Source organism: Sycon ciliatum, chromosome 4 (assembly GCF_964019385.1).
Source record: "Sycon ciliatum chromosome 4, ocSycCili1.1, whole genome shotgun sequence".
Lineage (NCBI taxonomy): Eukaryota > Metazoa > Porifera > Calcarea > Leucosolenida > Sycettidae > Sycon > Sycon ciliatum.
This window is the reverse complement of record NC_088646.1, coordinates 2,039,012-2,064,616: the sequence shown is the minus strand read 5'-3', so window position 1 is coordinate 2,064,616 and position 25,605 is coordinate 2,039,012. Positions and strand designations below refer to the sequence as shown.

The following is a 25,605-nucleotide window of genomic DNA, read 5'->3' as shown; positions in this document are numbered from 1 at the left end:
TACATGCTGTACATGCATGCAGAGCTTACACAAAACCAGCAGCACACCGTCTCAGAGCTACCGAGAACTAGTAGAGTGGACCACGTACCCTACACTCCCAGTCCATGCACGCCTCTCGGAGACCAGTTCAATAGTAACAGTGGCAAGCACCACCAGGAAACAGACACAAGCAAGTCCTGATCTCCAGTTCAACCTGGTACAGTGTATTGGCAGTCCTTGCAATGTGCCATGAGATGACAAAGTAGATGAAATAAAATAAAACGGGAGGCGAGGATCAACCACTCACCATCGTAGTCTTTGACAAACGCATCAAGAGGCCAGGCCCTCACGCTGTTCAACAAGTCCGCCAAACTTTGCCAAGGAAAGCCATCAATCCTGGAGGTCAGAATGACAATGGAAGCAACGAGACATTTTCCTTTAAACAAACACCAGAGGACAAACCCATTGGCATAATACTTGATGGAAATGTCGAGTAACTGATTGGTATCACGAGCTGCTCGCCTACAGTATCAACATGAAGCTGCTGCACAAGACATGATGCAACTGACTTCCTGCTCAGCCAACACGCCTACAGCCTAATGATGATCATGCCAACCAACAATGACATCAAACACAGGCAGCGCAGCAAGCACAACAACACACTGCGGGTGGCGGCTAAGCAGGGCAGCGAAGAAGGAGGAAGGAGGGAAGAAACAGATGCGGGTAGAGGAGATATACGGCCAGCCAGCAAACTTTGCTCGAGGAGAAAAGTAGAGACAGTGAAAGAGCAACTGCCTAATATCTCACCGTCGCGCTAAGTCATTGTTGAGCCATGCCAGTCCCACCCAAACTGCAGGTAGTAAGGAACTAAGCCTGGACAAACCAGGAAGAGATGCAGCAGCACTGTCAGGAGAACTGCCAGCATCCAATGCCTGATCAAACGTCTTGCCCGTCCGATCAAGGTAGCTGTTTACGATTGAGACTTGAGCGTTGCATGATGAAAGTAGGGCGTCCATCAACACCGCAAACACTGACGTTGTTTCCTTATGTACTGGTATAGATGTCTCTACAGCATTGACAGACAGACACAGACAGACAGACAGACAGACAGACAGACAGACAGACAGACAGACAGACAGACAGACAGAGAGAGGGAGAGAGAGAGAGAGAGAGAGAGAGAGAGAGAGAGAGAGAGAGAGAGAGAGAGAGAGAGAGAGAGAGAGAGAGAGAGAGAGAGAGAGGGAGAGAGAGAGAGAGAGAGAGAGAGAGAGAGAGAGAGAGAGAGAGAGAGAGAGAGAGAGAGAGAGAGAGAGAGAGAGAGAGAGAGAGAGAGAGAGAGAGAGAGGGAGAGAGAGAGACAGAGAGAGAGAGAGAGAGAGAGACAGAGAGAGACAGACAGAGAGAGAGAGAGAGAGAGAGAGAGAGAGAGAGAGAGAGAGAGAGAGAGAGAGAGAGAGAGAGAGAGAGAGAGAGAGAGAGAGAGAGAGAGAGAGAGAGAGAGAGAGAGAGAGAGAGAGAGAGAGAGAGAGAGAGAGAGAGAGACAGAGAGAGACAGAGAGAGACAGAGAGAGACAGAGAGAGACAGAAGACAAACGGACAGAAGTCCATATCAACGTTACTGGACTGTAGGAGAGAACTGTGACAGAACTGGGCCAGCTAACAGGCATTGACTTGCACAGGTGAACAGACCAGCATACAGCAAGCATGGGCCAAGTACTAGTAACCTACTAATAATGGCCAAACATGTCAGGCTTTATTCTTACCGGGGCTAGAAGCAGCAGCAGTGACAAGGATGCGGTGCAGGGCAAACACATTGATGATCATCATCTTGGTGAATGTCAGTGTGCTGTCATCCAGGCTCTGCACTAGCTCATCCAGGTCACGTCGGAATGCCGTGCACACACGCTTGAAGTGCTCCATTCTGTTAGTGGATGCCCACGGCATGTGCACACACACGTGCACACATACGTGCACACAAAACACACACACACACATGTGCACACCAACCACACACACACACACCCACACCATGTATCATGTACCATGTATACGCCCGTCGCAAGAGAAGCACGCAAATCTGCAAATGCACTGGATGTGCACCCACAGATTTTCTCTTATAGCAACGATAGCGAACAAGATCTGAATGAGACAGATCAAGACTTGTGCCAGATAACTGTCTAATCCACACAATTGGCGAAGCCATGTGAATCGACCACCAATGCACACCTGGTCTACACCACACGGAGTACATCGGCATAAAACGGCCAAGACAGTTACCTATGCACACCCTACACTTGCTGGGGTAACCAGTATAGACAGCACGCTGCTTTGATAGAAGCAGACAATAGATGCACTGGTACCTTGAAGTGAAATTGGAGTTACTTTACCAACCAGCCTCGGCTACAGAGTACTGGGAACCCAGAGCCAACAGTCATACCAACAACCTCAGCCATGAAAGCTATTATAGTAACGACACACTGGATTGTGGAGCCGAAACTAGTTGCGCATCGGAGCTTCAAGCTTCGATATAACAGTGTATTGCCTATGACGTCATAAATATCCAACCGGAACTTCACAGCATGAAAAAATAAAATCACGCAACCACATCACTACAGTTGCCTTTTTTATTTCCGCTCGACACGAAGTGATTTAGAAAATCTGAGCTCTTCTTCTCGCGATTAGAGATGGATGAAAACTCAATCCGGCAAGCTGTTTCATCAGCCGTTGTGGATCTCCTTGCTCCGAACAATGATCATCTACGTGCTTTGGAAGCGACAGCAGAATGTAGAAGGGATCTGGCCAGGGGCCAGTCCTCGCAGTCCAATGGATCGGAGCCAAAACTTTCCAGGTTGAGTGCAGGCACTCAACCCCGGGAAATCGCCAGTTCCTTGGGCATGCCCAAGTCTGGTTTGTCAGGTGGAAGTTTGTTGCTTCCACCTAGCTCCTCGAGTGGGCATGCCTGCTCGAGTGATGCTGATTTGAACGACACCACGAGTGGGCAGGTACCCTCGTGTGTGGACGTGAGCACGGAAGACCGACCCGGAGCATGCTCCGGTGTCCTCAGATATAAAACAGTTCCTTCAGACTCGCTTCAGGAAGCCCTTGACGGGCAAGGAGCGCAGGGACCTAGTAAAGCAGTTTTCCCGACCAGAGGTGGACGTGGCGGTCACACCTAAGCTAGACCATGAGGTGCTGGATTTACCTGGTGTAAGGCAGTCATTCAAGAGGTCACGAGACAACATGTTGTACTCGCTACAGAGCAGCGTATTGGATTGTTTGGGTCCTCTCTCTGCCCTGATGATGGAGGCCAAGGCAGCGCAGGACGCTGGCGCAGGCCTGGACCCGCAAGCTGTATTGGACATAGTGCCGGCTGGCTTGTCTCTGCTGGGCAATGCCAACAGTAAGCTCTCGGTGCTGAGGCGCCAGGAGTTCCTAGAGCATCTTGATAAGAGCCTGGTACCCATGGCGGAGGAGCCATTTGATAAAGCGGGCACGGCCCTGTTCGGCCCGGAACTATTGGAGCGCATCCAGTCCAAGGCAGAGTCCCAGGAGGCCCTGGGCTTGGTTGTGAAATAATACAAGGACGCTCGAGCTCCTCCGCAGTCGAGCGACAGCAAGTCTGGCTCTGGAGGGGCGTCAGCGGGTGAACGCCAGTTTTTCCGAGGTACTGGGGTCAGCAGGTCCGGCGGTGGCTCCCGGTACGAGCCTTACACCAGCCCATACAACCAGACTCAATATAGCCGAGCCGGTCGTGGCTATGCTAACCGAAGCCGGATGCTTCTCCCACCAGAGCAACAGGACGGTCAAGGACCGGGCACCAGCTACGCAGCATAGCGGCGGTGTGGATGTTAGTGCCAGAAGAGGTCTGGACTGGCGGATGCTGTTCATTGTATTGGCTCAAGACTGGGCTTTGCCTCTCTAGCAGGTGTGTTTCGCGCCTTTTCCAGTACCGGAGCTCTGCTCGGTACAGCATGTGTGTTGGCGTAGGTTTCACGCTCCGCATCGTGGCGTACGGCGGACAGCACGTAGCCGTCCCTCTTAGGGTCATTCCGGGGGGCCTGGCATCAGCGGCAGCAGCCACTTACGGTGCAGCCGTTCTCAGCTCCGGGGTTTAGGCTATAGCCTGACCTACTGCTATCAGGACACTAAGGTGCCTGTCCCGTGACTCGAATGTTACCCATGCATGGGAATGAATGTGTTTATGTGTCGTGTGTTTATGTGTCGTGTGGGCTTTGAAGTATACACTGTTATATCGAAGCTTGAAGCTCCGATGCGCAATTTCCCAGTTCGCTAGCAATGGTACATTGTGACGGGAAGTGGGAGTTGTGCTAGGAGCTGAGAGCGAGATATAACAGTGTCCCACCTGCCCTCCCATTATGGGTTGGTGGATATTTTGGGAATGATTCATTTTTTCCTGTCATATATCCGTAGTCTCGCTTCACTAAAAAAGGCAACTGTAGTGATGTGGTTGCGTGATTTTATTTTTTCATGCTGTGAAGTTCCGGTTGGATATTTATGACGTCATAGGCAATACACTGTTATATCTCGCTCTCAGCTCCTAGCACAACTCCCACTTCCCGTCACAATGTACCATTGCTAGCGAAATGGGAAATCCAAACTTCAAATGCTTTGGCAAGAAGGTAGCCTTCCAACACACACACACACACACACACACACACACACACACACACACACACACGCACACACACGTACACACACACGTACACACACACACACACACACACACACACACACAAATGGATAAATAAGCGCTGGCAGTAGCTGATGTGCCTACAAACACAGCCAGTATTATTCAAAACCTGCAGTTTCCAACTTTCTAACCATGAAACACAGCACAGAATGGAATCAACTTCATCTGTCAGAACGTGCTCAGCTCCAATTCTTGACAGGAAAGATCATGATGAGTTAGGCAGCTTACCCAATCTTGGTGTGCATCATCCCATGCAAGCGAAGGAAGCGAAGAATGACATACTTCTTCAGCTGTGATGAAAACAAAACACGATAGACATCAGCACAGAAGATACAAACTCAAGCTGATATTTTCCGTATTTCTTCAAGTAACCCCGACCCTGTGGGTTAGTCTGTCACCTCAGGGTTGGATAACGATGCCCCACAGAGAACAATGCAGACAGGAAACATTGAACAACTGAACGCAAGCACAACACCAAGATTGTCTAACCTTTCTCACACTATCCGATGATGTGGATTTCTTGAGAGATACATGTTGCTGGTGTAGTGTGGATGCTGCTATGACTGTGGCAGAGTCTATAGATGACAAATCACTACTACAGGCATCTAGAGATGCCGCCGAGGAGACGGAGTGATTGCTGTCGCTTGTAGCGATGCCAGACACCGAGGACGCCGAGGATAGCGGGTGCACCCACACTTCCTTCACGCCAACATCCTCCTCTTCAGCGTTCTTAGGTGACCGCCTGCTTCCGCCGCCCCTTGCCTGCGTTCTGTTCGAATCGCGCTTGTTGTGCCGAGCTTGACGACTGGCCTCCTTCTTCACAGTGGCCTGTGCCTCTTTCTCTTGACGACGATCCAAGACAACAGTCTGTGACAAAACACCATCATAGAATACCCACATTGACAAGACGTCAGGTCAGTTCACTAACGTTATGGCTAGTTTCTACCAGTATACTAGTAGCAGGTGACTAAGCACAGCTCTACAGGACTTTGCAAAGTGATAAAAGCACATTCTACACTGCTCAACACTGTAGAAAAGAAAACAAGTTGCATCCTGGCACAACAAAACGCATGCACACACGTGTGCACACACACACGCAAACACACACACACACACAACACACATGCACACACACACACACACACACACACACACACACACACACACACACACACACACACACACACACACACACACACACACACACACACACACACACACACACACACACACACACACACACACACACACACACACACTACTACTACTACTACTACTATGTACAGCTACCCTATCGGGCCACGCCGCTCCCAGAAGCGGGAGACAACGACAAGAAGAGAGAAGAGAAGAGAGAGAAATCGCAAAGTCAACAATATTTGGCATGGCGTTGCAAGTCCTGTGGCCTTGAGAACCGTCTTTCGCAATGCTCGCATTCATGACGGTAGTTGTTCCTGGCTGCACGTGACATCCATGCGGTGGTTGAGGAGCGCTGGAGGACTGGCTGTGCATCGCTGTCCTGTGTCCACGGATGTCCCCACTGTATCTATTCGCCATGAATCTGACTCTTTTCGATGTGATGTTTGTCGCCGCTCTTTCCGCTCTCGTTCTGGTTTGAGCCGTCATCACTGTGACCGTGCGAAACGGATGTCACACACACACACACACACACACACACACACACGCACGCACGCACGCACACACACACACGCCCACGTACACACACAACACAACACAGTCATGCACACCTTTCTGGAGATATCATCAAATAGACTAAGGAGAGCCTCCTTGGCTGTGAGAATGGGAGTCCGGACCGACAGCGCACGGATGTAGTAGAAGATGGCATCCAGCTTGCGGCGCTGAGAGCACAAGGGCATACCACACCACCAAACACAAGGCAATACAGTGCATAATGATACATAGGGTGTGATCAAGTGTACATAACCCCCCACCCCCCAGAGTACATAACCCCCCAGAGTGTGCAACACCTGGTCCAGCTCTGCATAGGGTCTTGGTCGAGCGAAATCGGATCTTCTGATGCCATGCGTACGCTACACACCAGCGTAAGGCCGGTCTCGAGGCAGGGCCCTGTTTTTTTTATCCTAGAGTACCCGCGACTCCCCGGGTTCCCCTCAGGTGTGTACGGTATTATGACGCAAAGAACCGATTACGCTCGACCAAGACCCTATGCAGAGCTGGACCAGGCATTGCACACTCTGGGGGGGGGGGGGGGGTTATGTACTCTTGGTGTGACCAATCAACATTATGGTATATGCTAGCAACATGGTGTGCCCAAGAACGGGTGACAGAAAAGTGGACAAAGCGATTATTGGCATTAGAGCATCAGTTATGGAACACACACACACACACGCACACACACACACACACACACACAAGTGCCTGCCCATCCCGCAAGCAAGTATGCCCCACACAGGAAAAGAAGCTTGTCCAAACCAAACACTCACAGTGTGCAAAGCCAGAATAGCTAGCTGATTGTGTGGTTTACCGTTGCGCGGTGTCAGGTCAGTGGCCTTCATATAGCACTGTCGTGCCAGAGACCAGTCTTTCGTAGCCTCAACTTCCTGACTGTAGCGAGCAAGGTCTCCCATCCAAATGAAACAATTGTGGCAGAGAACAACAGCTAGTTTAGCCTGCAAGCCCAACACACACACACGCACACGCACGCGCGCACGCGCACACACACACAGACACACAGACACACACACACGCGCGCACTCACGCACACACACACACACACACACACACACACACACACACCACACACACACACCACACACACACACGCATACAAACAAACAAGTCCTTTAGCGGTAACAACTACCAAGAATAAACATGCAGCCATTGTTTGCTGTATTCAAAGTCGAGCAAAGAAGGTTTAGTACTGGATGTCTAGCATTCTCCTATCAGGAGCGACAGGAGTGGCGTAAGGATCATCAGGCACAAAGGTGCCCAACACACCTGTTTGGGTAACACTTAGACAGGATGTGGGTGAAAGTCACTCAGCATGTCTGCCTAGTAGGATCTGCGACACACTACAACTTGTAGCATAGTGATCACCATGGGCTCGGCACACAAGTTCAGCCCAGAGCCAAGCAGTGTTGCTGTGCTGCCTACAAAGCAAGCCGTAGCATCAACACCAAAAAAAACATCTCGCCTAAAAATAAACGGGCGAGTTGGTACCCCCAAATGCCATGCCAACACATACCAATTAAGTAGAGAGACAGGACTAAGCAGCTGAGCCAGTGCACAGTGACATGTAACACTAAAGCTGCACTGTAATGTGTAACACTAAAGCGTACCTACAGCGCCACCACTAGTAGCAGTAAGTAAGTAGTAAGCACATTTTGATTTCATCGCCGAGTTTCATCTCTTGTATCTTTGGAGTTCTTCCTTCTTTCCATGGCGTATTGATTGAATAAACCCATTTTTACTAGTAGTAAGCCTAGCGCTTGCCTGTCCCACAATGCTTTACATCCCCCCCCCCCCCCAGATAGACACACATAATCCTTGCACAAACCCTCTTTGAGCTGACACTGTGCTACCACTGTTCCTCGCCTTTCTGAATCGTTGACATGTTGCACGTTCACCTTATGTAGCTCCCACCCCCTCCCCTGTCTTCAGACCTCTGGGGGTATATTGGTCAGGTGGATACCAGTACAAGTAGTACTTTTGTTATGCTGTATGGTGAGCGTTTTCACATGAAACTCTGAGCAACAGCCGAGAAGAATGGTACTCTTTCCCATCAAAATGTATGTGATTTGGAGATATGGACATTTCAAAGTTACGGGCAGTGCACTGTCCTGGACCGCCCGCATGACCGAGGCATGAGCGGCATGAGAGGCATGAGAGGCATGAGTGTACCATGATTGCCATTATTGATGAACCCCCCTTGGACAGTGTCCGTGTTCATGAGTATACGTACCGGCTTGCTTTGGAGAGTTTGTAACGCCAGGGGGCAAGCTAGGTAAGACATGTCTAAAGAACTTTCACTCGACTGGTATACATGATTGCACTATTCACAACTACTCAAAGTAACACTTGCCATACCTTGGAAGATAGGACCAAGTGTGCACGTTCTCGTTCGATGAGTGCTGACAAGTCCAGTGAGGCCTGCTCTTGCAACTTCTCCACAAGCTCCAGAAGCAGCTCATTGGACTTTTCGACGAACGCCAGCAGATGTTGCTGCCAAAACGCTACAGAATCCACAGATATTGCTGGACAGGGAAAACAACCATGCACAGGCAGATAACCTTACATCTGGAAGTGAGTTGTTGTTGTTGTTGCTGTTGTTGCTGTTGTTGTTGTTGCTGTTGCTGTTGCTGTTGTTGCTGTTGTTGTTGTTGTTGTTGTTGTTGTTGTTGTTGTTGCTGCTGCTGTTGTTGTTATTGTTGTTGCCGCTGCTGCTGTTGTTGCTGCCGTCGTTGTTGTGCACTAGTTGGATGCAAGCAGCATAGTTATGTAGCAGGCACAGTGGCAGGTGTCAAGCAAGTCATTGGCAGCAGAAATCAAATGCATGTACAGTCAACTTCGCTAATAACGACTGCGGATATAACGACAATTCGCGAATAACGACAGCATTTCCATGCCCAGAGCAAAGTCCTTTCCAACTGTAATACATATAATGAGACTTCGGGTATAACGACACTTCGCGAACAAGGACACTTTTTTGACGCCCCGCCGAGTGTCGTTATAAGCGAAGTTGACTGTACATGTAACTCAATACCACAGCAAGCACCCTAGCCACTGTCTCTAACTCAATACATGTACCACTAAATACTCGTATCACCAGTGACCATACTTGCAGCAGGTACACCACAGTGACGATCTTTCACACTGCACACAGGTAGGAGATGAGCAGGAGTTGAGTGCTCATTCGGTATCTGGGTTCGAGGATCCATCAGAACTCCGTGCTGAGCCTCTGTTGTCATGGCGCGTGGATGCCTCTTCATTCGCTGGCTGCTCCAGATGGGATTCGTTGCATACTTGCTTCCCCCACATAGCCGTAGTGCGATGGGTCTCTACTACGACTCTCTAGTGTGCACCACCATCACACAACTGCACACGGTACACCTTCACTTCTATATGCACTCACACTACCACTGGGCACTATACACATTGTACTTGAAACAAGAAACAAATAAAAAGATATTCATAAGGGGCGGGCCGTCCATAATTATCGATCTTTTACACGAAGAGAAAAAATTCCGTTTATGGGTGGGTGGGTCAATGGAAGTTTCGTTTTAAAAAATATTGATATGTGAGACATCAAGGCATTCTTGCTGTCAAGTCAATCTATTTTTCGTTCAGGGGGGGGGGGGGGGCGGGGGAGGGTCCTAGCTAAACTTTTTTATTCTGTGAGAAATATCGATAATGCCAGATAGCCCCTTTAAAGTTGAGGGAATGGAAAGGGGAAACAGTCAGAAATAAGGAGATGAATGACACACCCCCATACCGGCAGTCTCCTGGACCTTGCGGCGTAGCGCCTCCACCACAGCATAGCATCCGTATCGCCAGAACTTCTGATCCACTTTAGCTTTGAGCGACTGGCCGCTGTGCTGTAAGAGCGTGGCAATGCACACCGCTTGTAGCTGCTCACTGTCAAAGACAACACGCACGCATGCACGTACACACACACACACACACACACACGCACGCACGTACACACACGTACACACACACATACACACACGTACACACACATATACACACACACACACGCACCTCAGACCTCAGACCTGCCCATCGCGGAAGCGATGATAGCGAACAGCTATGCTAGACAAAGCAATTTTTTGCTGGGATTACACCATTCAACAGCTTGCAAGGCTGATGAATTGACCGCCACTATTTTTAGCCTGGTATCCACCACACAGCTGATTGAAGTGACTTTTTCTGGCCAGTGAATCCCTATTTTTCATTTTTCCATTTTTTTCTTTTTTTTACGCACACGCACACACCATTGGACCATTGGATGCCCATCGCCGGAGGCGATGATAGCGATGCTACAGCAGAAGCCATAGCAGCTTGTGCTGGGATTGCACCATTCAACAGCTTGCAAGGCTGAAGAATTGACCGCCACTATTCAGCCTGGTCTACACCACACAGCTATGAAGTGGCTTTTTCTGGCCAGTGAATCCCTACTTTTTGGTCTTTTTTATTTTTATTTTTCCTCGCACACACATCACACCACATACTCTGGCATGCACTGGCTGTTGGTAACCACCCAGGAGAATGAAAGAAAAGTCAGGAAGAGTCTGAGAAAGAGAAGAAAGACGTGTGTGACCATAATCGTCGGGAATCGAACCCGCAACCTATCGATTGGAAATCGCTGCACATACCACTGCACCATGTGGGACACACACACACACACACACACACACACACACACACGCACACACACACACACATGCACAACTGATCAGAGGGTGCAGGACTTGCGTACGCAAGTACACAGGTTACCAGCATCATGTGCAGATTATTCGTGGCCTGTAAATCTCCATTGGGATTCCTGAAAACATGGTCTCTAATTCCCTTTCACGAGTTTTATCCCATGTCTGAAGCCCGGTAGCTGCAGGAAATCCTTGTACTGTGTGTTCCCAAAAGTAAGTTAGTTGAAGCCCATTTTGGTGACCATATTATAATGTTATGCTTCTCTTACAAACAGGCCAGCTGCTGGTTTAGTGAACTACTTACCTTGCTGCCACAATGGATGAAATCGTTCTCGGTGTCACATCACGCTCTATCAGACCGGTCACTTTCTGCTCAAGATGACCGATACGCTTGCACATGAGTGCTAACGAGTCGTCTGCTCGCCTTCGTTGCGGTTGCTGTTGTTGCTGCTGGTGGTGGTGTTGCTGTTGTCGTTGCTGCTGGCGGTGCTGTTGGTGTTGCTGGTGTTGCTGTGGTTCTATTGGCTGCCGCACAGGCGGCCTTTCCTGTCGACTCATCGGCTTAGATTGACGTACACTGGCTTGGGCTGCAGCTGCGGTTTGTCTCTCCTCGCATGCGGCAGCTGCATCAGCATCGATGGACGTACCTGCAGGAACGCGTAGAATTCCAGCACGACTCGAGTCCAGACCAGCCTTTGCGGGCCGTACCGCACGTCCATGTTGGTTAGCTGCAACAAGTTTGTCACTGTCAGCATGCTTGCGGTTTGAGACACGATCGTCAAGAGCACCAGTGTTGTGCACTTCTCGGCCAGTGTGACGGTCTACCTGTATTTGCTGTACTTTCTCCGCAGCATGGCGACGCCCTTCAGACTGCTGACTTGGCAGCACTTCTTCTCTGGTCTCCACCGATGAACGCGGACTATCGTCAGCTTTATCAGGCAGCCTGGACAGCACACCATGGCTGGCTGTGTCTGTAGCGAGTCTGCTCCGCCGAGACAGCTTCTTCTCCTCACGCCGCTTGCTTTCCTCCTTATCCAACCATTCTGCCGTGCTGCTGAGGACTTTCCAGCTGACAGATATTCGAGAAGAACTCATAGTTGCAGGCATTCAGTGTCTGTGTACGCGTGGAAGGTAATTGAAATTCCATACAATTCGGCATCATGACAAAACAGCGGACAATGCGCTATATCTCGACCCAAGGTTTCTCCTAAACGTAGTCGTTGCCTGCCTTTGGACATGATGTGCATATGTGAACATAGTCATAGGCAAATGTCATGGACAGACTAAACATAAACTGAGTGAGTCAATTACACATAGTGACAACGCATTATCACTACGTGTAATTTGAAAAAATTAATTGTTTTGAAATTTTCGAACAAAGCGACAAGCCTGAAGCAAAAAGGTGAAAAAGACTGCATCATCATCGCGTCCCATTTGGGCGCATAGCTTCGAGCTGCTGGATTCTGTTCTGATCTGGCTTTCCCTGAAGCGCGCGGCACCACGTGGAGCGTATCTGAAAGAAGACTGGTTCACAGTTGTAGTCACGCTTCGTAGACCCTACGCCTGCTACGGGATTTCCGTGCTTGCAGCTTGGTACCTGCATACCTGCATACCCATGTACCCAGATTCGCGCTCAACAAGTCAAGCCAGTCAAGGCCTGGTCTCGTACTACAGCTGCCACGAGATCTTGTGTACGAGAGAAGGCCTAGCCAAAACGGGAAGGGTTCGTACGGGATACATTGAACTTCGCCATGCGGCAAATCCGTGGACCGTGTATTTGCAGCTCCGGCTCCCGATGCGGCGACCCATGCCTTGGAGCTCAATCAAGAAATGGAAAAGAATAATGTTTCTCAAGAAGCAGTTTGAAGACACTTATTTTGAGCATTGCCTTTGAATTCCCAAGGAATCACGGTTGCACTGCAAGGACTTCCTCATGGTGTGGAGCTTGAATTCCATGAAGTACTAGTTAGAACAGTGTTACGGTAGCATGTGTTCGTGGTGTGTGTTTGCGTCATTCGGATTTCGGACTTGAATGAGAGAGCCAAAACAAGTATTGGTCCGAAGGTGAACTTCGGAGTGTCAGGTTCGTCAGCAACCTTTCGCCTGCAATGTGCGGAAATCAGCCGCAGCCGTAGTGATTGCCGATCTCGAGGTAGTCAGAGTTACTTGCGATTGTACGTGTTACCAGTATGACGTGGAGACCGAGTCAGGCGAGGAGTGGAGTGGCTATTTACAACTTCGATGCTCGACACCCTCACGAGTTGTCACTGGACGTCGGTGACGTTGTGAACATCACAGAAGAATGCATGGGTCATGGCTGGTACAAAGGACACGTTTCAAGAAAGAAGTCCGAGACGGGATTGTTTCCGAGTACGTTTGTGCACCTGAAAAGCCCCACTAGCAACGACAGTGCTAGTGGTGCACGAACTGGACTTCCTCAGGATGATCCTATTGTCACTGAGGTGGCTGATGTGCTGAGGGTGTGGGGTGATGCCATGAAGCAGTCCTATGTGGAGCTCAAAGATGATGTGGTGCAAAAGCTGAACAGCAGCATGACACTGTTGGTGAAATGGCGGCGTGACATTCTCCTGGGGTCGATGCGCTCCGACCATCTGCTGCGCTTAAAAGCCAAGATCGCGGCAGTCATCAACAAGTGCAATCTGTCCCTGGGTCTGGATCTAGTAGCACGTGATGACAACTACGATGCGATCGAAGCGGACAACGTCAGTGTGCTGGACCTGTACAACATACATGCACAGTACTTACGCAACGACCTGCCGAAGACGCCGCGGAAATTCGTCCACCTCTACTCCAGTTTAGTGTCGGCGACGTGCTCGGTCTCCGGTGAAGACACCGAGCTCCTCTTCTCCTTGTACGATGCGCACAAGCAAGAGTTCATTAGCGAGCGCGTTGCTGTGCGATTCGGCGCAGACGGGACGGTGGAGAAAAACCGAAGCGACGCCGGCGCGCCGTTCTCCTGGTTATTTACCGACCTGGATGCGACAATGCTAGGCCAGTGTCAAGACCTGTACGTCGTTTGCCACGTGGTACGCCTGGGTCGAATAGACCTTGGTGTCAAGAAGCCTACTGCGTCCATCTTCCGGCGACCAGTCGGTGTTGTGGTGTTGGCTCTGGCAAAGCTGCGAGCCGTTGTGGATGCAGCGCACACGATGGTACAGATAAGTAGCTACATGTGCCCGGTGTCGGACGAGAAAGACTTCAGCATGCTGCACGACCAGATAATTCGACGAGTAGCCAAGCCGAACGAGCGTTCCGGCACCATTTGCCTGAACATGCAGCTTGTGCTGGGAGACCTGCACACAGCACTGGACAGTCATCCCGATCTGCTCAGCAAGGGTATGGTCATGGTGCGCAAAATCGGCTTTGCTCTACACACGGTGCCCGGTGAGGTGCGTAACGACATCTTCATCACGCTAGAGCGTGGTGAGTTCGAGAAGGGCGGCAAGTCGACTGCCAAGAACATCGAGGTAGCAGTGGACCTGATGGATCCAGCCGGCGAGCCGCTGGAGATGATCATGCAGTCTGCCTCCTCGCAATCCACGTCTGACATACAGTCTGTAATTCTCTATCACAACAATTCGCCGCGGTGGGGCGAAACGTTCCGCGTCAACATCCCGTTAAATCTCATCTCTGACGCCATTCTCTTGTTCACGATCCGACACTGCTCATCCACCAGTGATAGCCGCGCCGACAAGCAGTCAGTTTTCTCCTACTTGAAGCTAGTCGCCAAGGATGGCACCACCATACAGAATGGCCTGCATGAGCTGTGTCTGTACCGTTGCTCGCCCAAGAATGCGCAACCGAGTACGTTTACAACAGGCCCATCGACCGTCGAAGAGCTGGCTTCGGGCGGCACCGTACCCAGCACGCTTGCGCTGTCCAGAAAGGAGGGCTTTGCCGTCTCGATCAACGTTTGCTCCACCAAGCTGACGCAGGATCCGCAGCTGCTGGCGCTGCTGCAGTGGCGCTTGCACCAGGACCGGCTGGTCAGCGTCCTGGAGAACTTGATGAACATGGACGGGCGCGGCGTGTGCCTGTTCATGCAGGATGCGTTTGACGCTCTCTTCTACATTCTGGACATCGACAACAAGCTGTGCAACCAGCTGGTGTTCAATGCGCTAGTGCACTTTCTAAACTACATGCTACAGCCAGAGTATGAGCAGTTTGTCGAGACCCTGGACAAGTACATCTCGGTGCACTTCTCCGGCGCCATGGCCTACAAGAAGCTGCTGACGGGAATCCGCGGCTACATCGACAACGCACATCGGCCGGAGCTGCAGGCGGCGCTGAGGCAGACCGTCTGCTGCTTCCACTACATCTTCAAGATCATCATACAGTCGCGGCGGCTGCATGCGCGTGCCTCGCGCACCACGTGTATAACGCCGACGTTCAAGGAGAGCGTCGAGAAGGTCGTTCAGTCCCTGATCACGCTGGTGGAAACGCCCAGCACCGATGCCTACCTGCAAGCCATACAGATAGCGGCGCTCAAGAGCTTGGGCGACTCGGTCGATCTGTTCCAAGACGTGTTCGACGGAACGGAGCTGGCCACTATCCTGTCGCAAGCCGTTGATGCTGTGCCATCCAGCGAACCAGGTCACATACTGGTGGATGCCAAGCTCGCCTTCATGCTGGTGCTGGTCAAGAATTCGATCTTCTTGGACGTTGCATCCCGACACGTACTGCTGCCCACGTTCCTTGCAAATATCCGCGCATATCTAACGAGTGGCCTTCGCTCTTCAGCGCTGATCAATGTGATAGGCGAGGTTGTCAAGCGTCTCGAGGGCAAGTATTGTTGTGAGGCCACGGTGGAAGACAGACGCCTGCTGTCCACGCTGCTGCCCACTCTGGTGACGTTCCTGATGGGTACGGTCGTTGCATCGCCTTCCACTACACCGCCTGCGGAGACCTTGCTGATGGTCATATGCAGTCTGCTGGGTATCCTGCGGCTGATGGACACAGATAACTATGTGGAGATGACGCCGACACTGCCAGATGCGCATGCATTCATCAACGATCTGTTTGCCATCTTCCACTATCTGCTGACCTACGACATTTTCGACAAGTCCTGGTCCCTGCTTCGCCTGATCATGCACAACATCATTCTCGTCTCGATCTCGTCGCTATCTGAGACGTTACGGCCGGATGACGACGCTAAGCAGGTCGAGCAAGACATCATGAAGACCTACTTCCTGCTGGCCACGCAGTTCATCACGCAGCAGACTCTGCAGCTAGAGCTGCTGCACTCGATCCGCGCCGGTCAGGTGCAGGCGAGGTTCGGCGACATGCGCTACGTGATGGCCACAGAGCTGGTGGTCATGTGGTCGGGGCTGGGCGAGGAGCGGAAGGCCTGCGTTCCCGTGCTGACGCGCCCGCTCCTGCAAGCGGCGCTGGTGAAGCAAGAGGAGGTACGGCGTGCCCTGCTACCCATCTTCGTTGATTTGCTCGAGGTTGAGTACTGCAAGAGTAGAACCATCAGGATGGTGTCCAAGGAGCTGTTTGACGCGCTGGACCCGTTCATCTCTGCTGGATGCGGTGATTATGAGTTTGTGTCCACGGCAGAAGAGATCTGGCTTGGTCTGGTGACGAAGAGCACAACACTGGATGAGGCTGCGTGTAGCATGATCCGTAACCTTGTCAAGAGAGTGGTGCTATTGGCGACCAGGCTGATTGACTACCGCAGCCTGGGCGGCGAAGACAGAACGTCGGCCGAACGGCGTCGCCGCATGCTGGTCCTGTACAACATGGTCACGTTCTACAAGAAGTATGGCCCGCATCGGCAGTACGACGGGTGCCTCTACAAGCTTGCACGCCTGCACATCGTCGAGTCCAACTGGACCGAGGCGGCATACGCTCTGCTGCAGGTGTCCGACAATCTCAGCTTCAAGGACAACACGATGCTGGATAGCGTGCTCAAGTACCCGCGCCAGACGGCCTGCAATCGCAAGGAGGCGCTCGTTCAGGACATGGTCGACTACTTTGGCAAGGGCAAGTCCTTTGAATGCGGCATAGTGCAGTGTGACCTGCTGATCGACCTCTATCGGCACAGCATGTACGACTACACTAAACTACGCTCCATTCTATCGACGCAGGCCGCCTTCTTCGGCAACATCGTCGACGAGCACAGGCCGGCGCGCGAGTATTTCCGCGTGGGCTACTACGGCCAGGGGCTGCCTCGGTTCTTGCGCAACCGCACCTTCATCTACCTGGGCTTGGAGTACGAGAAGCTGACGTCGTTCCAGGAGCGTCTACTGCTGGATTACGGCGACGTGGAGTTGCTGAAGACAAACGAGGCGCCCGGTGAGGACATTACGTCGTCTTCAAAAGGCTACCTGCAAGTCTGCACCGTCAGACCATGCCCAACTGTACCGGACCACTTTGAACGCGTCGACATCAACGAACGTATCCGCGACTACTACGAGGTCAACTGCATCACCAAGTTTGAGTATTCCCGGCCGTTCCACAAGGGCCCCAAGGACAAAGACAATGAGTTTAAGAGCTTGTGGCTGGAGCGCACCACATTGACGACTGCTTGGCCACTACCAGGAATCCTCGCTTGGGCAGAGATTGCCACAACAAGGGTAAGTGTTATGACTGTCTTTGATCGCTGTCTGTCTCTCTCTGACTCTGACTCTCTCTCTCTCTGTCTCTCACTCTCTCTCTCTCTGTCTCTCTCTCACTCACTCTCACTCTCTCTCTCTCTCTCTCTCTCTCTCTCTCTCACACACACTCTCTCTAACTGTCTCTGTCTCTGTCTCTCTCTCTCTCTCTCTCTCTCTCTCTCTCTCTCACACACACACTCTCTCTAACTGTCTCTGTCTCTCTCTCTCTCTCTCTCTCTCTCTACCTATCTATCTGCGGAGATTGCGTATTGCGCTCCCTCGCCTCAGCTTGGTCGAAAACTCTTTCTGGTTTAATTGCATTAAAGTTATCCGCCTTGCGTGCAGCTCACTTCAAAATGCTTTATTGTTCACATGACCTGAAGACCTGATTGCGATCTGTTCGCCCAGTGACCCTGAGCTCCACTGCTGAGACCTAACAAGGGCAACACACCCGGCTGTCCGCAGATGGAGTATCTACAGTTGCGCTCACTGAAATCCAGCCCAGAGTGCAGAACTGGCGGACTGGACCAGTTCCGATCGCATCGCTGTCCTCGTGCATATGTGCGTCCAGCAGCCGTCCTTGTTCTGTAGTTGTGTACATCAGCAACTGTAAGCCTTGTGTGTATTTCAGGTCTGTGACGATGTTGTCCGTTTCGTTTCTACCCTCCGGTGTTGTCTGTGTACAGGTGACGGAAATCTCACCTATCGAAAACGCCGTGGAGACGATGGTGGCCAAGAACAAGCAGCTGCAGACGATGATCGCGTCGTACCGCAGCAAGCAGGCCAGCAACATCAACCCGCTCAGCATGGCGCTGAACGGTGTCATCGACGCAGCCGTGATGGGCGGCACGGAGAACTACGAGAAGGCATTCTTCATCGACAGCTACATGGAGGAGAACCCGCAGCATGTCACGCAAATCCAGCTGTTGAAACGTCTGATGCTGGAGCAGGTACTGTAAAACCCGGAATTTTCGGTGGTGTAATATTAATTTTTTTGGTATTTCCCAAAAAAACAACGGTTTGGTACAGCGAAAATTTCGGTAAACCAGTTTTCCAGATCCAATTACCAGTACCGAAGTCACCGAAATGTTTCGGTTTTACAGTATGCTGCTACGCTGACAAATACTTCACCTTGCAGTGGGAAACTCACTAGTTTTTGAATATTTTCGTAAGATATGACCCTCGTGGAATAACTGTATTGGAGACGTGCATTCGAATTTTTTGCTAGATCTCACCTGGCTAAAATGCACGCACCTTTTCCTGTTTTGTCGAAGGTGGACATATGTGGACAGCAGTGTCTGGCTACTTTCTTGTTCCTTTGCTGCGATAGTCCGTTTTGTACTGGCTGTGCGGACATACTGTTTTCCAAAATGTGCGTGTGTCACTGTGTGTGTGCGCGCGTGTGTGCGTGCGCGCGCGTGTGTGTGTGTGTGTGTGCTGTTACTGTGCATTGCTGCAGGTGGGTATTCTGGAGAGAGGTCTGGAGGTACACAAGGCCCTGATACCAGATAATCTCAAGCCATTCCACACGAAAATGGAAGCGAGCTTTGCTCAAATGAAGGAGAAACAAATGAGGAATAAGTAAGCCGTGTGCTGCGTGTGTTGCGTTCCGCTTGCCTTTGTTGTGTTTGTTTGTTCTTGGTGGGAAACATGCATGCATGCATGCGTGCATTCACACACAGGCAGACATCTTTGTTCATGCTTGCTGTTCTGTGTTCACTGGCATGGTCAGAGGCATGAGATCACCGATCTCCAAAGACAGGTGGTGCTTTACTGCACTGATCACTGGTCACTAAATACTAGTAAATAGTACATGTTTTCCTGCCCGTGTACATGCACGTACTGTGCATGTCGTAGAATGGTATAACCAGATACAGGTTGTGCTGCATACATGTACCAGTACATGTATGCACTTTGTACAGTATGTAGTAGAATGGTATTACCAGATAGTGGCAGATACAGGTTTTGCTGTACATGTACATAGTGTCAAGAGTCCATAACCCAAGAGTATGCAACTGTGATTATGGGTGCATGCGTGGCGCGCTGCCTTCATTACGTAACTTGCCTTCATCACGCTCTGAAAGCATGCATTCAAACTCTCAATTTCTCGCACGTGCCCATCCGTTTTTGCTCGATTCGTTCCAGTACCTACACAATCTCTGAATTCTGGCGCGTGAACTCCAGTTCCGTACGAAAGTTCATTTCAAACTAGAGGGAAAGTGCGGTGTTTGATTTTCCGCAGTGTGCGGACTGCAGCTGAATGATGTAATGAAGGCAGCGCGCCGCGCGGTTGGCCCATAGAAAAGAGATCACAGTTGCATACTCTTGGGTTATGGACTCTTGATAGTGTGTATATAGTAGTAGAATGGTAATACAAGGTACTGCATGTATCACAAAGGCTTCATTGTCTTTGCATGCTGAATTGCATACCAGCAAGGAACAACAGCACACAGCACACTGAGATGTCACCTCAGGACAGTCATATTGATTATTACACCACCCATCCTCATTTAGCCGGGACCGTCCCGATATCGAGGATGGTAACAGGCACCCAAAAGTGCATTTGTCACATGCCTCACAGCTACATTTGTATGCATTTTCATACCTTGGGCACCCTGTAAGAAGACCTTAGGGTCTGTTGGGAATGCCCAAGTAAAAATTTAATAATAAAATACAATACAAAAAATACAATACCTATTACCTAGGTATGTCATTGTCCCGATCTCAGGTTTGCAGCGGTTGGCGGGTATGGAATTGTGGCAGTGCCATCCATGTGACATCGCCTCCAGCTACCTTACGCACGTGTTTGCCGAATGCTGAATGAAACCATAAGATACATGTTTGCCATGAATCATGCCAGCATGTGGGCATCATCCTAGATAAGATGAACATTGTATTTTATTGTCTTCTGTTTCAGACGGTCGTCGTCCCCGGATCCTGTGTTTAGTGAGTATAGCTTTTGCAATGCTGGACTCGAGGGCAATACCAGTACCGATGGTCTTCCTCAACCGCGCCCAAGACAAAGTCAGATGACTGATAGGTAAGGACGTTGCGCCTCCGTTGCGCCTCCGTTGCCGTCGCCTCCATGGTGTTGCTACTTACTTAGTACTAGTCTTGTTTGCCATCAATGTTCTAGTGATGAACCTCTTTTAGTTCACACTTGTATAATTATATACCTTGTGCGTAGCCAGTTGTGTGTGCGTGTGTGTGTGTGTCTCTCTCTCCTCTCTCTCTCTCTCTCTCTCTCTCTCTCTCTCTCTCTCTCTCTCTCTCTCTCTCTCTCTCTCTCTCTATCTATCTATCTATCTATCTATCTCTCACACACGCTCACACAATGTGAGAAGGTAGGTGAGTGTGCATAGCAGCATTGCTGTGAATGTGTGTGTACAGAGAGAAGGATCCCTTGCAGATGATCACCAAACTAAATGATCACTAGACCACTTGCATGTTTTATCTAGCCCAACATGCATGCCTGCAACACTAACACTGCGCACAATATGGGCAGCTTGTACCACGTTCTACCATTGAGCAGCTCAAGTTTGGTGGCATTGCTACCTGTATTCCAGCGGGACCGCGTCTGTTTGGAGTGGTGATATAGGTGTATGATAGTGTGTGCTCCCACCTGCACTGCATGTTGCACCCGGATCAATTGCAACCGGGCAGCACGGTGCCCTCCCTACTCAGTAGGAGCCTCTCCTCCTGTTCATGCCTGCTGACCTGTGTCCCATACACTTTGCTGATTGGCCGACATCACCATGGTGCCTGGCTGGAGGAGTTGACTGTTGCTCTTATATCATCATCGTCTGCTATACACACGTGTTGTACTGTTTACGTATGTAGTGCCGCCGCTACTTCCAACGGTGTTGGTGGCAGGGTTGGTGGTGCTGGTGGTGCTGGTGATGCTACCTCTGCTGGCGGCGCTGGTGGTGCTGGTGCTGGTGGTGGTGCTCCGCGTCCACCAGTGAAGCCCAAACCCAAAACGCGTGTCCTGGAGTCACACCCGTAAGTGGTGCGGTGTTGGTTGCCGCGGCCCGTGCATCACCCCGTGCATCACCCCGTGCATCACCCCGTGCATCACCCAGTGCATCACCCCGTGCATCACCCAGTGCCCGTGTTCTACCGGTAGTGCAGCTCTATTCCTGAAAGCATGGTCGCATGGAGCCAGTTTGCGGTGTGTGAGACACATCCGAGTTCATGTATCAATCAATCGCCCTACAGTGCACTAGAGTACAGTATAGTGAATGCATTGTAATGCATGTGTTGCCTGCTGAAATCTGCACCATACTTCACATGCATGCTGCACCTACTTCAAGTACTCTAAAACTATGTAAGTAGTTGTCCTGTTTGGGTATGCGTGCGTGTGTGTGTGCATGTGTGTGTGTGTGTGTGTGTGTGTGCATGTGTGTGTGAGTGTGTGTGAGTGTGTGTGAGTGTGCATGCGACCGTACTAATCAGCTGGGAGCATTGCGAGTATCGACAATGGGCAAGAGCGTGGATGGCGATGATTTCGGTGACTGGTGGTTTGACTTGTGTGTATGCTGTATCTGCCTACAAGTACCTACCGTTCTGTCTACTCCCTGTACAGTGAGGCAGCGGAGGGTCTTGACCAGATGGTCAAACGCCGAATTGCACGCACTGCTATGCAGGCTAAAGTGTAAGTTTGCCATGCCAACCAACGTGTTAGGTTGTAATTTTCGTCATGGCAACAACCCATTCGAGCTGCACGCTCTGGACTGCCTGTACTCTGGCTACAGTGTTTGGTCGCTGTGTTGTCATGGCGCCTCTGTTTAGCCCTTGCCGCTCAACACTACATGCTGGCGGCCTGTGTTTGTGATGGTGTTGTGTGGATCAAGCTTCTTGCACCCAGTTTTGACTGAATTATGTACATGGATTGTATTGTTCTGGTACACGGTCATGGGGGGGGGGGGGGGTCACAACAGCTCTCTTGCACTTGGACCCAGCCTCTGTGCACAGAGCATTTGCCCGTCTAACCCACTAACCTCTACATTATTCATGTTCGTGTTGACTTTGTGTGTTGACAGTGAGCGGCCAAGCATTCGCACAGTATCACGTGGCGATCGCTTAGGCAAAACGTTATCCCAGTAAGTGGTACTGCTCACTACCTGCAGGCTGATTATTAATACGGCAGCCTTTCATTTACGAGTAGCTTTGCATCATAAAAATGACGTCAACTTGAGATTCTGTCAGGACAGCACCTATAGTAGAGGTGCACACTCTTAGAGGTTATGTACTCTTGATTTTATAGAGTACTCTTTCGTACTAGCAATCAGTAGGGATGTCAGCGCGGACACTGCGCATGGCTTTGCGCATTCAATGATGTAATCGATTTTTCAACGCGGCGATGGCAGACTGAAAGAAAATGGCGATCGCCAAAAACCAGCTCAGTGAGTCGGTATCAGTTGACGACTCCCCGATGCAGCTCGACCTAGATTTTGAAGTTTGGAACATTTTTAGAGAGAAAGAGAGGGAGAGAGAGAGAAAGAGAGGGCTAGAAAGAAAGATTACTCAAGCTAATGCTTCAGTAGAGTCACTAGAAGTTCTGGGCACACTGATAGGCTAATATCATCTGACGATTTCCACAGCTTGTGCCGCTTGTTGCAGAGCATAAGTGAAAATGCGCCGCCAGAAGATCGGCGATCGTGAAGTCGGCTTTGGGTAGATTTGGCTTTCGCCATCCCGAGGAGCCGCTCCTGTTGCCTGTGAGAACCAAACCACATCTCCACACGACTACTCGAACAAAACCCTGTCCACACCTGACAATCGATGTCTCTGGAACAACGGCCCATATGCACGGCGATATGTCAGAAATGCAGAAATTCACAAGAACGAACACCGTCACGTGGAGCATGAACGCTTCGGTCAAATTTCCTGCAAACTCTCAACATTCAACATCAAGTATTTCTGCCGGGTTTACCGTTGAATCCAGAGCTTTTCCCCGGTTAAATCCAGAGATTTTCAACTCGGAGATCGTGGCAACGATCGGCATGGTCGCCATTTTCCGCTCTGAAAGAACCCTGTCGTTTGGAACGAAAACGGCTTCGCGCCTTCCAACGAAAGCTACAAATCGATTCCAGAACACATGGGCGGCCAACATACCAAACAAGATCCCATTCTGGTAAGCAGGTAGCCTGTAACCACCATCTCCTTGCAAGGAAATTTCAGCCATTTCTCCTTCGTTCAAGGTCTCAATTTTCTGCAAAAAATAGCCAGTGTTTGGCAAAAATTCTGCATGCCACTTCTGATGCGCGTTTGGCTGCATGCGCGAACTGCATGCGCAGTGCACGCGCTGAGATCCCTACAATCAGTATAATTATACAGTAATCGTTTAAAAATAAGATGCATGTAATTTATATCATGATTATCTTGTCGCAAGTGGGTTACTGCACTGAACGAAAAGTGCTTGATACCATGAGATAGGCAGAGGGAGATCAGGGTGGCTGCAATTTGTGCGTGAAGCCTTTTGTTTTGTGTGCGCGCGCGCGTGTGTGTGTGTGTGTGCGTGTGTGTGCGTGTGTGTTTCTGCTGTGTGCGCGCGCAGTGACCCGCGAAAGACTGGCGCAAACCTATCGCGCAATGCCACCGCAGCCAAATCGCTTCGCGTCACGACTAGCATACCGTCCATCCACACTCACTCTATCAGGAGCACACAGGAGGATGATGAATCTGATAGTTATTAGCGCTTGTTCCGCCTTGCTCATGGACTTGCCTTGTTCCACTGACTCCATACATCTTGGACCGGTCGAGAGTTTCGCCTGAATAGGAGACCACATCCCGTCTTCTTGTTTGATCATGGCTGCTTGGTAACTTAGTATACTCCAAAGGTGCTGATTCCTTGACATTGGATCAAGCAGTGACTTGGCCATTTGCTCATGCAGCAAAAAAATGGTCCTTTTTGCTTGGGAATCCCATCGCTGGGGCTGCTTCTCAATGTACAAAATACTATGGCCGACACCTTTTTTTCTTCTCAGTGACGTTCTAGGTCTTGAGATGTGTAGCATCTACTCGCTCCGGCCAGCTTGGCGCTCCTGTACAGGCGCTGCTTATCCATAGTTGGCCTCGCGATGGTGGCAGCTAATTCCAGTGTATTTGCTTAGTATGTTTCACCACTTGAGCTACTGCTGCTAGTAGCGGGTACTTCGACAGTAGGCAGTCACCGGTGCACCATACCTGTGGCCGCTGTGCTTGTGTGTTGGCACACTTTTAGGGCATGGCATTCACATGCTGGGTTGACTGCGTGTAGGATATTCTTGTTCCCTATCTTATCTTTTTGTACATAGTTCGTTGAAGTATTGCTTTTAGACAAGGGCCGTTGGCCTTTCTGGTGAAGGTACAGCCAACCATTCACCGACACTAACCGAAGTTCTGTTTTCACTTCATATTTTATTCTATATTTTTTACCTATGTTCATGTTGGATTTGTTGTTGTTGACCTCCTAGCCCCAAAACGACAAGTGAGTTGCGGTGCACTTTTATTATTATTTTATTATTGTATCACCCATTATTACTACTTCAGGGTGACACTGTACAAAGGTGATCTTTTATTATAACCAAACTGGAAGTTTGACACGCCATCTGTGTCTTTCTTTCTCTATTTTTACGCTCCAAATTTGCAATCCGAGGAGCAATACATCTGTCCTTAGAACCCTTGCCAACACTACAGTCAAATGTTTATTTTCCAATTGGCCACAATGTCTCTTTCTTTGCTCATTTATTTGCAGAAAAAGGACTATAATGGATGTTGCCTATTGCCCTGTGTGTTTGTGTACATGTACATTCAAGTTTGGAAAGGTCTGGAGTGGATTCATGTCGTGAACTGAACCGCCAGGTCCAGCCATACATGCAAGTCTATGGGAGGCCTTGCTCCAGTTTGA

General features: G+C 50.3%; 2 protein-coding genes across 3 annotated transcripts in view; one reads left to right on the top strand and one right to left on the bottom strand.

Moving 5' to 3' along the window:
- LOC135813857 (telomerase-binding protein EST1A-like) overlaps nucleotides 1-12,442 on the bottom strand; it is a 31,070-nt gene extending 18,628 nt beyond the window's left edge. The window contains exons 1-10 of the mRNA XM_065326881.1: nucleotides 11,399-12,442; nucleotides 10,161-10,303; nucleotides 8,756-8,922; nucleotides 7,153-7,338; nucleotides 6,436-6,546; nucleotides 5,180-5,557; nucleotides 4,919-4,980; nucleotides 1,743-1,900; nucleotides 787-1,045; nucleotides 287-375 (exon numbers count right to left, since the gene is read on the bottom strand). Coding sequence (XP_065182953.1) covers nucleotides 287-375; nucleotides 787-1,045; nucleotides 1,743-1,900; nucleotides 4,919-4,980; nucleotides 5,180-5,557; nucleotides 6,436-6,546; nucleotides 7,153-7,338; nucleotides 8,756-8,922; nucleotides 10,161-10,303; nucleotides 11,399-12,201 — 2,356 coding nt within the window. The 5' untranslated portion in view covers nucleotides 12,202-12,442. The remainder of the gene's footprint in view (nucleotides 1-286; nucleotides 376-786; nucleotides 1,046-1,742; nucleotides 1,901-4,918; nucleotides 4,981-5,179; nucleotides 5,558-6,435; nucleotides 6,547-7,152; nucleotides 7,339-8,755; nucleotides 8,923-10,160; nucleotides 10,304-11,398) is intronic.
- A 347-nt stretch (nucleotides 12,443-12,789) lies between these two features.
- On the top strand, nucleotides 12,790-25,470 carry LOC135813855 (dedicator of cytokinesis protein 4-like). Of its 2 annotated transcripts, XM_065326878.1 has the most exons (8): nucleotides 12,795-17,693; nucleotides 18,401-18,664; nucleotides 19,174-19,295; nucleotides 20,632-20,754; nucleotides 21,555-21,716; nucleotides 22,300-22,368; nucleotides 22,757-22,816; nucleotides 24,274-25,470. In XM_065326878.1, the coding sequence occupies exons 1-8, from the start codon at nucleotides 13,284-13,286 to the stop codon at nucleotides 24,410-24,412; spliced, it is 5,349 nt and encodes a 1,782-aa protein (XP_065182950.1). In that variant the 5' UTR covers nucleotides 12,795-13,283; the 3' UTR covers nucleotides 24,413-25,470. The 2 variants fall into 2 exon arrangements, with proteins under 2 accessions (XP_065182951.1, XP_065182950.1); XM_065326879.1 differs by lacking the exon at nucleotides 21,555-21,716 and having other exon boundaries at nucleotides 12,790-17,693.
- The last annotated feature ends 135 nt before the right edge of the window (nucleotides 25,471-25,605 follow it).

Coding starts and splice junctions, on each gene's coding strand:
- LOC135813855 (XM_065326878.1), top strand. CDS start 13,284: ATGACGTGGAGACCGAGTCAGGCGAGGAGTGGAGTGGCTATTTACAAC. Junction 17,694..18,400: donor CAGAGATTGCCACAACAAGG/GTAAGTGTTATG, acceptor GTCTGTGTACAG/GTGACGGAAATCTCACCTAT. Junction 20,755..21,554: donor CAAAGTCAGATGACTGATAG/GTAAGGACGTTG, acceptor TTACGTATGTAG/TGCCGCCGCTACTTCCAACG.